Here is a 12,694-nt window from a genome sequence, read left to right as displayed (position 1 = left end):
AAGTCCTCCTCGTCTCAGACACCTTGATGATATGTCTGTACGTGGCACCACATTGTTGAAGAAGAAGAAGAAGTTTTTGCTCGGTGGCAGTGGAAAACAAAACGTCTTTCAGCTGATCAAAGGGCAGATTTCTTAAATGATTTGCAAAGAGGTTCAGCCTGAGAAAATAATTACACAGTAAAATCAGATTTGCAGGGACATCCAGCTTTCTGAACACATTTACAGAAAGCAAAAGACACTTGAATCATTACAAGTCGATTAATCGATGAGGGGCTTCGTCTCCTGCTCACATCGGGAACAAACTCCTGGACTTGTAATGACTCAGCCAGACCAGTACAGCCAAATGTGCAGGAGGCTAAGGTAAGCGGCTAATTGCATAATCAGTCATTTTAAAAAGTTTAATTACCTTTAGTGAGATAAACATGAACACATTTACCTCTGCAGGGATCTTCTCCATGCTGCCAGAAACATATAGTGAGATTATTGCCTTTGCAGTAGCGAGAATAAGTGATTTACAGCGAGAGGTTTTAATCCTGCCCTGTGTCATTACAATAATTAGCTGGTTTGTCCGTGAAGGTGTTTGCACAGATTCACTGTTTTCATCCTGAATGAAAAGATTTGACCTTAAAATGTCCAAAAATAAGTACCAGGTTGAAAAGCTTCTCCTTTTATTTGGATTCACATTAAATTCCAGTAAATACTGCAGAAACTACTGAAGGGTACCCCATAAAAACCAAAACAAAACAAAACAATCTTTACATGTCAATTCATTTTCAAATCTTAATGCTCTTGAAGTTATTGCACATTGTCTCAGAAAAGAAGAGCTCACAATGCTCCATTTTCCTTTGAATATCAAATAATACAATTAAAATCATTAGGCGGCATTTTCTTTTATAAAAGGACTTAGACATAATGAACGGATGTTAATGGGAAATAAACTGGTGACTTTTTGGTGATTACGATGAACAGTATCATGCACAATTTTCTTTTTCAAGTACATATTTGAGTGTAACTGTTATGGAGGGCAACACAGGTGAAGTGCCTATTTTTACAACCCTCTTAGTTATAATAATTTACAACTTGCTGGGCTTCAGAAATGACAGAAAATGACAAGGCCGTATCAAGTAAGGACTAACTTCCAAACCATGTGTACTGTATGTTAAGAGAGACAGAGAGAAAAGCAAGAATGTTAATCCTTATAGCTAAACCAATGGACTTGTCACTGTTATTTGAACTTTTAGAACATAACTACTATGAAATAATCAGAAAGTAACAGTTTATTTCACTGATTTAGTACATTTCACTGATGGCCACAGATGCTCCCAATCTATCATCTACCCAGCATACACTTACCATCCTGCAGGTGGCAGACACGTCTATGAGATATCACATGCAAAGCAAAGTTGCTTTTTGGACTGATCCAGTGCACCTGAGATAACCAGATTTAAGTTTTTCCTCATTATATACCATTTTAATCTAGTGATTTACATCCTGATGGTACTTCCCTCAGTGGAAGAACACATTTTAATTCTTATAACATTTACAGAAACCTCTTGTGAAGGTCAAAACGGTGGCGAACTGCAAATTAATATATTTCTTTTAAAAATTTTCCTAAAATGTTAACACACACACACACACAAAGTGCAATAATGATACTAATATAAACATACAGAGTCCGTGAAGTACATTATGATGTTATGAAAGATACTCAGGATCATAAAATCATACTCTACAAATATTTTGTCTTAATATAGTGGGCTTTTAAACAAAAGCTGTTCATTAAATTGTTAAAAAAAAAATAGGCCTGAATGCACATGTTCTCTTGGTCTTTCATTAGTGCATCAGCTCTGTATGCTAATGACCCACACCTCTAGCTGAATCTGCACCATCAAGTTCATCTGCATATTGCAGAGTGATTGGCTTCTTCAAATTTGTGATGCAACAAATCGAGCACATCAAGCCTAGTGAGAACCGGTACAAATCAGCCTGCTATTTTCTGCAAAGGATGAATGTCAAAATGTTAGTCTGTCATGGAAACAAATTATAACCATCAGCAAATACATTTTTGAGTGGAGTGTATATTTAAAGATTTTCTACTAGCGTTGAGAGTGAAAATCCAGGTTTAATGTTTTAGGGTCTGTATTATATCAAAATGCTTTTAACAAGATCACCGAGGGGGAAAAAAGAAAGTCATTTTCTGTAACTGCTCTGCAAATTACAGTACATTTTAGAAAATGGCCTATTTTACAGTTTAGCTACAGCCTAGTTTTATTAACAACACTCATAAAAGATCGAAATCTGTACTCTCCTCTCTGTCTTTTCATTACTCAAGGCCATCAAATATGGCAATCGGGTATTGCGATGACTTTGTGTCTGTCTGTGCTCAGCAAACGTCCAGTCCTATTACTGCCAGAGTCTTCAAATTAACAGGGAACATTCTTGGGACACAGACTTGTTCAAAGACGGCTAACCTGGACCTAAAAAATCACATTCTGTTTCATTCTGTTCCTTTTTTTTTTTTTTTTTTTGAGGGACGGAGATGACAGCCAATCAGAGTAGCGCGACAAGTGAAAGTTCTAGCTAGCTGCAAACTCTGTTTCGTTTGTGTGTAAATTAATCTCTGTCATACATTATGAAAAATCTAGCGAGAAACAAACACTTCTACAACTGGTAATGCTGTTTTTGGAACCTAATAACACCTCTGAAGTGATTTACAAGACGTTTAGCTGACGTTAGCATGGTGATGTCACAGCCTGGTCTAGCTAGCTGCAAACTCCATTTTGTTTGTGTGTAAATATAACCTCTCTGTCATATATTATGTAAATGTTAGGAAGAAATAAACACTTCTAAAAAGCGCTGATAACACCTCTGGAGTGATTTCCAAGACATTTCATGGATGTTAACTTCCGCTAATGTAATATCCACTCCTGTCAAATGGTCATGTATGCGCACACGCACGCCCTCCTGCAGATCCATTAAAACGTAAATATTGTTTTATAAATTTTTATTTATTTAACTTTTATATCAAACAAAAACACCAGGGACCAACAACGTCATAAAAAATAACAGAAATAAACATACACAGGTCCGGGACACCCCACGGAAAGTGCCACATTCGCACCCTTGCAAAACACGACCCAAATCCCGACCCAGAGAATGATAGTTTCCGCCTTAGTATTATGTACATGTGCAGTAGACAACTCTAGATATGCTACATCTATAAAAGACAACACACACTGACGGCAAGACAGAGAATGTGGGGGTTTCCACCTTATTGCCACCATCTTATTGGTGATGTTAAACCGGCAGGAGGACCTTTTCCGGTTCTTTGTGCAATTAAACCCGTTTATGCCCAGATTTTTTTTTATAAGTGGAAAAACTTGCATTAGTACCTTTGAGATTTTTTTATTGTGAGTAGAAAATGACAGTGATACACTTCGGCAACAATTGTTGCCAGTGGGGCAAAACGGGTTAAATCAAGACGTATCATTCAGCAACAGAACAACCAGTGACAAAAGGAATATTAAGATGTAAAAAATGTAAATATTGTTTATGACTGACTGACTGACTGACTGATTGATTGATTGATTGATTGATTGACAGAGGGGCTTTATTGAACATGTATTAAATTGTACGTAAGCCAATTGGATCTTAAAAATTAATGTAAATAAAAATAAATGTATAATTATAATTTCATTCATATATATATATATATATATATATATATATATATATATACACTTTGCACTGGGTGCAGTCCAAGAAAAGCAAACAACTCCAAAACGTCAGGCAAAGGCGTGGTCAGAAAATACAGACAGGCGGTCCAAACACAAGGTGGAAGCAGGACATAGAAAGAGCGAGGTACAGAGCTTGAAACAATGGCACAGGGCACAACGATCAGGCAAAAACCCGGTGCAACCAGTGGTGTTTAAATACCCCCAGCAGAAGGTGCAGAAAGACCCAGAACAAGTCGTGACCCAATCACAAAGAACCGCCCCCCACCAAGCTCAGAGAAGGCAGCCAAGAGACATACAGACCAGAAAAACCCAAGCAAAGCACCCCCAGCCAGAAAAGCAACAAAATCCAAAACCAAAACCCCACATTTACAATAGAGGGCAAACACAATACATGACAGTTGATTGTCCAATAAGTGTGTCATTATTCATTCATTCACTGTCACTTATTTGGGTCCAGGCCACTTTGGCAGCAGACAAAGCAGCTCATCCCACATTTCCCTTTTCTTGGCCAAGTCCCCTAACTCTTCCTGGGGGATTCAGAAGCTTTCTCAAGACAGCTGGGAAATTATAATCCCTCTACAGTGTCCTAGGTCTTCTCTGGGGCCTCCTCCCTGTAGGACATGCCTGGAAGACCTCCGTAGCAAGACGACTAGGGGACATCCTCACCAGACGCCTAAACTCTGCTCAGAGTCCCTCTCTGATAGTCGAGCTTCTCACCCTGTCCAGGATTGTAAGCCCAGATACCCGACAGAGGGATCCAATTTCTGCTGCTTGTATCTTCAAGCTTATTCTTTTGGTCATTCTCCAAAGTCCATGAGTTCAAAGAAATTCATTAAAGTCCATGTTTTGCCACAACAATCATATGCAAACTTCTCACAACTGCATTTTCAAACACATACATGCACACTCACCTCTGGGATAAACTCCAGGGTCCATGAACGTCGCCATGCTGAAGTTGGCCAAGACAAAGAGGAAGACCAGGCCATTGTAGAGAGGCACAGCTGGAGAGATCACCTTAGTCAACCAGGGGCACCTGAGCAGACAAAATGGACAAATTAGGATGTTTCAAGTCTTTCATTTATCACATCACCTTTGTATAAAACTCAACCATTTAAGTACAGGTGAAAGTACATTTTTTTCCACAGTTAGTCATAGGCGGTCTTGACCATGACAGCCCAAAAATATTCAAAGGTTTTCTTATAAATAGTATTACATTAGTATAATCAATAACACACCTCAGTGGGTACTGTGATTGTATCTACATGTCTGTGTCTGAATGCACATAAGTCACAAAAAAAAATATATACTGCTCAAGAAAACAAACATTTTTCACATAGAGTGTCTTGGTACTATCCCCCTATTTCATGGAGGGATGGTACCAAATATGTACCCTAAAAAATTCAAAGGACGAAGCTCAAGGGTGATTCTTTAACTACGGGCACTATTGGCCTTGTAAATGTAATTTCCACCACACCATTGCCTTACAATATAAAGTGCCTTGGGGCAACTGTTTGTTGTGATTTGGCGCTATATACATGTGCTCTGATGTCACTGTTTATCTCCATAGAAACTACCCAAACAATCTTTCATACAAACTGTTTAAAGGGACATTACAGTGTTGTGGTGGAAATTACGGCAATAGTGTGGGACAACTACATTTTGTTTAAAAAAATCACAACAGTTGTATGACATTGAATACCCCAATTATGTTTTGATTATTTTACTGATATTTTATTCAGAGATATTTTAAAACATTAGAAAAAACGTTTTTTACCATTCATTTTTATCACTGAAGATCAAAAGTCTGGGTGTGGGACAAGCACAAAACGGCAATATTTGCATATAATGATGCTGAAAAAAGGTGAAAAAGTCATCATAGACTACTAGAACAAATTTCTTAAAACACTTTCATTGTAAAGATAACTATAAAAGTGTGAAATTTCCCCTTTTTCTGTTTTTCATACAATATGATCAAAGGACATAATAAGTGCCTGTAGTCTAAGAATCACCCCCAAATAGTTTTCTAAATACTGACGTTTCAAAATGTTCCCACTTGACTATCCCAGATTTGTATGAAAACAAATTTCAGTTTAGTTGAGATAGAATGACCCTGTAGCAGGAAGGATGTGTAGTCAGAAAAACTTTTTTTTTTTCTCCACAGTTTTTGACTGTCACCATGATGTAGTTGATCTAGCGAGATGTTACTAAATGTTTATTGTACCCCATCATCCCCTACTGGCCAGCCATTCCATCTACTATTTGAGCCATGGCTGGTGACTGTGATGGGAATAAGAATAGATAACCCCGTATCCGACATGCTCACGAAGCTGAAATGCTGGTGTTAAAGAAACTGGTATAAATCGATTTAGACTGGCACAGTTATAAAAAATAAAGTCAACTAAACCTGAGATAAAGCTGCTTCCCTGAAACCTATTCCACCTCTCTGTGTGGTGTGTGTGCCTTACGTGTTCTTCTCTAAATTATGCTTCCATGGAAAACTGTCTAAGTGTCAGAGCCGGTCTGTCAGTGAAGCTGTCAAGTTGGAAACTCCTTTACAGGCTCACAACTCCTCAACCAAAATCTCACATCGAGAATGAGCTCATGCGCTGCCTCCGAGTCTGAACTCGGTGCTTGCTGTAAAATACTCAGCAATGCAGACATGTGGATCGCACCCATGAGAAGACAACTGCGTACAAGATCAGTATGCAGCACCGTCCTCTCACACACATTCCAAAATCAAGACAATGGACATATCTTTGTCAAACTGTCAGTGTGGCCTCTCCAGAGAAGAAGCACCCTCAGAACTGAATACAAGTTAATGCCTTCAGCGCAGCACATTATTAATGACTGAAATGTTTTACAGGAGAGAGACTAAAAGGTTGTTCGGAGATCCTCACTGCTTGCATCTCTGATATACTGACTAAAACACACAATAGACACACATCAAAATACGCTTCTGCAGCCTCTTTTGACGGCCAAAGTCAATTTCCTTGTACCTGAGCCCCAGGATAATCTTCAAACCATATCTCTTCTCCAGCTGCATGCAGCAGCTTTGTTGAATTATTCACAGCAATGACTGTGGCCACGAACAGAGAATACAGACGTGGAGGTGGACACTACTCGGGGACAGTATGAGGGATTTGTTTTCCTCAAAGGTACTACACTACGTGACCTGAAACCACCATGATAAAAAGCTGTATCGCTGCCAAGAAAACCCAAAGGTTAATTCACATCATGTGTCTCAAAGGACTGCATTTATATAGCGCTTTTCCATCTGCATCAGACGCTCAAAGCGCTTTACAATAATGCCTCACATTCACCCCGATGTGAGGATGCTACCATACAAGGTACTCACTACACACCGGGAGCAACCAAGGGATTAAAGACCTTGCCCAAGGGCCCTTAGTGATTTTCCGGTCAGGCTGGGATTTGAACCGAGGACCCTCTGGTCTCAAGCCCAGCACTTAACCACAAGACCATCACCTCCCCTAAACACAGCAACACATGCTTTCATTATACTGGACTATACTGGTATTTTGGTGCTCCCTGTTTTGTCTGTTTTTGTGTGTAAATCGTGTGTCATCGTGCTCCTACACCCGCGAGGAGCTTCTAAACATCAGATCATCAACACCCACGGACATTACGCCAGATTTTTTAGTGCCTGCAGCTGAACTGGTTCACTTTTGGGCCAAAAGAGTGAGACGCTGGCGGAGAGGAAAGGGGCAGAGGGGGAGGGGGAAAAAAAGACTAGTTTTTGTTATTCCACAAACCCTCTTTGTTTTCTGGCATGAAACTAAACTCACACATGCTTTGTTACAGAGTTTCATTTGCACACAGTCAGTATTGACACAGTTACTTTGAAAAAGTAATCCGATTATTGATTACTCCTTGAAAAAGTGACTTAGTTACTTTACTGATTACTCAGTTTTAAAAGTAAGTTAGGTTACTTTATTAGTTACTTTCAGCAGCTGCCGACAACAACCCACCTGCCATCTCAACATGAAAATGATAACATATTTTGCCAATACTCACTTTATAGTCATGCTTTCTTGACTTCAATGAACAAATACTTGTTTAGTTGTTGAAATTATTATTATTATAAGTAGTATTAGCAGTAGTAATAGTATGAAAAATGTCTTCAAAAGTGGACATTTAATCTAGGGGTGTTGTGGGAAACTGCGTCCCCCCCCATGCCTCCTTCCCACGTGGATTCGCCCCTGGCTTGCCGTTTGAGCAGAAGAATGGATAACATTTATTTATGCAGAAAACACAACCAGACTGACAAGTAAGAGAGTTTTATCAGCATTTTCTTATGTCACCTCGCTCTCAGAAAGAGACATTAGGTGCATTTGAGTGGGAAAAAAGAGTGTTGCTGATAATGCATCGAGGATCAACTGTTTTTAGCAAGTAGACACAGAGCAGCACAGAGTTTTAAATAAAGAAAAAAAAGCGTAAACATATCTTTGTAAAGCCATAGCTCTGAACACTTTGAGAGACAATTGTTTTCAACTCAGAGCTGCTGCACAGCGGAGGAAAAGCTTGCAGGTGGGCGAAGTGGGCAGTTCAACTGAACGTGGACCTCCCCCTGCTCACGGGCCGGTTTTAATGCTGCGATTGACCCAATAATAGTAACGCACAGAGCCACCATCTGCAGCAAGATCATGCTGTAGGTCTTTGGAGCAGGTCTGTGGGTTGACTATGACTGCTCTCACCATCCGCTTCAGTTTATCTGAGATTTTTTATGGCCTGCCACTTCGGGCCTTAACTAGTACTGTGTCTGTGGTCTTCCATTTCCTCACTATGTTCCTCACAGTGGAAACTGACAGCTGAAATCTCCGAGACAGCTTTTTGTATCCTTCCTCTAAACCATGATGTTGAATATTCTTTGTTTTCAGGTCATTTGAGAGTTGTTTAGAGGCTCCCATATTGCCACTCATTAGAAAAGATGCAAAGAGGGGAAACATTTGCAAATGGCCACCTTAAATACCCTTTCTCATGACTGGATTTGCCTGTGTAAGGAGGTCAAGAGTCAATGAGCTTACCAAACCAATTTTTTGTTCTAATAATTAGTGCTAAATGTATTCAAATCAATAAAATGACAAGGGTGCCCAATTTATGCACCTGTGTAATTTTGTTTAAATAATTATTGCATATATATATATATATATATATATATATATATATATATATATATATATACATATATATACATACATATATATATATATATACATACGAGGGCTGTCCATAAAGTATAGGTCCTTTTTATTTTTTTTCAAAAACTATATGGATTTCATTCATATGTTTTTACGTCAGACATGCATGAACCCTCGTGCGCATGCGTGAGTTTTTCCACGCCTGTCGGTGACGTCATTCGCCTGTGAGCACTCCTTGTGGGAGGAGTCGTCCAGCCCCTCGTCGGAATTCCTTTGTCTGAGAAGTTGCTGAGAGACTGGCGCTTTGTTTGATCAAAATTTTTTCTAAACCTGTGAGACACATCGAAGTGGACATGGTTCGAAAAATTAAGCTGGTTTTCAGTGAAAATTTTAACGGCTGATGAGAGATTTTGAGGTGATACTGTCGCTTTAAGGACTTCCCACAGAGCGAGACGTCGCGCTGCGCTCTCAGGCGGCGTCATCAGCCTGTTTCAAGCTTAAAACCTCCACATTTCAGGCTCTATTGATCCAGGACGTCGTGAGAGAACAGAGAAGTTTCAGAAGAAGTCGGTTTCAGCATTTTATCCGGATATTCCACTGTTAAAGGAGATTTTTTTAATGGAAGCCGTGCGGACGGGTCCGCGCGTCGGGACGCAGCCGGCGCGGAGCGGTGGCACAGGAAAAACACCTCCGTGTTGATAACCATTTGTAAAATCCAGGCGGCTTTTGATGGCTTTCAGTGGAGTGAGTATATGAGAAATTGTTTAACAGCTGGACATGTTCCAACTTGTCCTTAAGGCTTCCAACGGAGGTGTTTTTCCTGCAGCGGAGCGTCACGGCGGCTGCGAGCCGACGCGCGGACCCGTCCGCACGTCTTTCATTAAAAAAATCTCCTTTAACAGTGGAATATCCGGATAAAATGCTGAAACCGACTTCTTCTGAAACTGGACGACTCCTCCCACAAGGAGTGCTCACAGGCGAATGACGTCACCGACAGGCGTGGAAAAACTCACGCATGCGCACGAGGGTTCAAGCATGTCTGACGTAAAAACATATGAATGAAATCCATATAGTTTTTGAAAAAAATAAAAAGGACCTATACTTTATGGACAGACCTCGTATATATATATATATATATATATATATATATATATATTTTTTTTTTCTGTCAAACTTGCACCCATGAAACGAGTCTGCATCCATCTCGGGTTCAAGGCTGCACCCCCCCCCCCCCCCCACCAACAAGCACACACACACACACACACAAAAAAAACAAGTTGAACTTGAAAAGTGTACAAACAACAGGCAAGCACCCCATTACCATTTTTGGTGAATCAGGAAAATCATTTAACACTAAGCACGTGCCATGTCATTTTTTTTGTGCTCGAAAAGATAACTGTTCATCGGCTGCAGGCAGCTTGGAGCTGCACAGCATTCCACATTTGGCTGTCGGAACTCTGTGTGCACACCTTATTTCAGCCTGCGCATGGCTCATAAAGGCCACATCTCCATGTAACTGCGGGCCGGCGAACACTTCATGATACCTTGCATTATTTTTTCCGGTGCATGGTCTGAAAATTGAACACAACACAGCGTGCTGACCAGCACAATGTCTCCCTGCAGATAATTTTTACTGGAAGTCCTTTCAGCACGCGCATGGTTCACAGACTGCCTGCCACGGTTGCAGTGCGTGTCAGCCATTTCACACAGGAATAAAGACTCGCTGCCATCCATCATTTGAGCACTCTCTGTCTGACACTTCTTAAAGTACACATCCCCTCATCGTGATGTCGGCCAGCCATCAGCAGCAGATGGTTGAATCGTCCAACTGCTGAACTCATCTTTTCAATACACAAATGTCACTGCAGCAATCAGTGAATCACAAATTCGACAATTTCGCTACATACGTCTGACATAAAAAAAATACTCTCTCTCTTAATGATAATCTAGCTGCCTTAAATAAAGAACAGTAATCCTGTTTTAAAACTGAGTTGATTACAGATATACTGAACACAGGCTTGATAGTGTAGATTAAACACAATCTAGGAGGAACACTGTGAAACAAACCTGATGACTCTAATCCCACTGCTGAGGAAACGTGAAACAGCAGGAAAGACCACTGCAGAGATTGTAAAGTAATTAGGTGTATGACAAAAAAGACAAAACTTTCAAAGATGGTTTCTTGGCAGAACTGCAGCTTTAACGAAAGCAATAAACAATCACATCTCCAAAGAAAAGCCACCAGAAAATGATTTGAATACTCAAATCTGCCTGTCCTTCATTTGCCTGCTTTTGGATCAGAGCAAAAAAAAGACCAGCTCCATCCATCTTTTGAAGTTCTCATCACTTCTTTTAGCAGTTCTGAGACTTTGTGTGTGTACGGCAGAACCTAAACGGCAATTACACACAACCTGAGTCAGTTTGGTGCAGACAAAATGAACATGTGTTTGCAATCAACAAATGTGAGCCACCTGAACGGATACATTCTTATAGTCAACTGAACTCAGATTTGCTTCTCTTGTGGAGGGCTAATCATTCAATGTCAACGTCTGGTGGTTGGCTCTCACTGCGGTATTGTATCACTTCCTGTTCCGGAGCACAGCAGTATTTTTCTGTATGTTAGCTGTTTAATCTGCGCAGTTAGATTGATCTAGTTATCTAGATTACGATTTGTTTCCCAGTGTAATCTTTACATGCATTAACTAAAGCACTCCTTCTGCTGAATCACCTCTAAATTATTTACACATTATTCACTTTGCGTGTTTTTAGGAATCCGCTAGCTTAGCGTAGCTACTAGCTCTTAGCCGATTTAGCATGGCGGCTTCTCCAGTCTCTCCCGCACTTTTCTGCTCTGGGTGTGAAATGTTTAGTTATTCCTCGGCCTCCTTTAGCAGTAACGGTACTTGTAATAAGTGTAGCTTATTCGTAGCTTTGGAGGCCAGGCTGGGCGAATTGGAGACTCGGCTCCGCACCGTGGAAAATTCTACAGCTAGCCAGGCCCCTGTAGTCGGTGCGGACCAAGGTAGCTTAGCCGCCGTTAGTTCCCCCCTGGCAGATCCCGAGCAGCCGGGAAAGCAGGCCGACTGGGTGACTGTGAGGAGGAAGCGTAGCCCTAAACAGAAGCCCCGTGTACACCGCCAACCCGTTCACATCTCTAACCGTTTTTCCCCACTCGACGACACACCCGCCGAGGATCAAACTCTGGTTATTGGCGACTCTGTTTTGAGAAATGTGAAGTTAGCGACACCAGCAACCATAGTCAATTGTCTTCCGGGGGCCAGAGCAGGCGACATTGAAGGAAATTTGAAACTGCTGGCTAAGGCTAAGCGTAAATTTGGTAAGATTGTAATTCACGTCGGCAGTAATGACACCCGGTTACGCCAATCGGAGGTCACTAAAATTAACATTAAATCGGTGTGTAACTTTGCAAAAACAATGTCGGACTCTGTAGTTTTCTCTGGGCCCCTCCCCAATCAGACCGGGAGTGACATGTTTAGCCGCATGTTCTCCTTGAATTGCTGGCTGTCTGAGTGGTGTCCAAAAAATGAGGTGGGCTTCATAGATAATTGGCAAAGCTTCTGGGGAAAACCTGGTCTTGTTAGGAGAGACGGCATCCATCCCACTTTGGATGGAGCAGCTCTCATTTCTAGAAATCTGGCCAATTTTCTTAAATCCTCCAAACCGTGACTATCCAGGGTTGGGACCAGGAAGCAGAGTTGTAGTCTTACACACCTCTCTGCAGCTTCTCTCCCCCTGCCATCCCCTCATTACCCCATCCCCGTAGAGACGGTGCCTGCTCCC

At 41.0% G+C, this 12,694-nt stretch overlaps 1 protein-coding gene across 1 annotated transcript in view; it reads right to left on the bottom strand.

The window, feature by feature from the left end:
• zdhhc8b (zinc finger DHHC-type palmitoyltransferase 8b) overlaps positions 1-12,694 on the bottom strand; it is a 197,256-nt gene that overhangs the window by 20,635 nt on the left and 163,927 nt on the right. The window contains exon 2 of the mRNA XM_034171091.1: positions 4,649-4,770. Coding sequence (XP_034026982.1) covers positions 4,649-4,770 — 122 coding nt within the window. The remainder of the gene's footprint in view (positions 1-4,648; positions 4,771-12,694) is intronic.

The sequence above is a fragment of the Thalassophryne amazonica genome, chromosome 5 (genome assembly GCF_902500255.1).
Source record: "Thalassophryne amazonica chromosome 5, fThaAma1.1, whole genome shotgun sequence".
Lineage (NCBI taxonomy): Eukaryota > Metazoa > Chordata > Actinopteri > Batrachoidiformes > Batrachoididae > Thalassophryne > Thalassophryne amazonica.
Note: the sequence above shows the minus strand (reverse complement) of the source record. Positions and strands in the feature narration are given on the sequence as shown.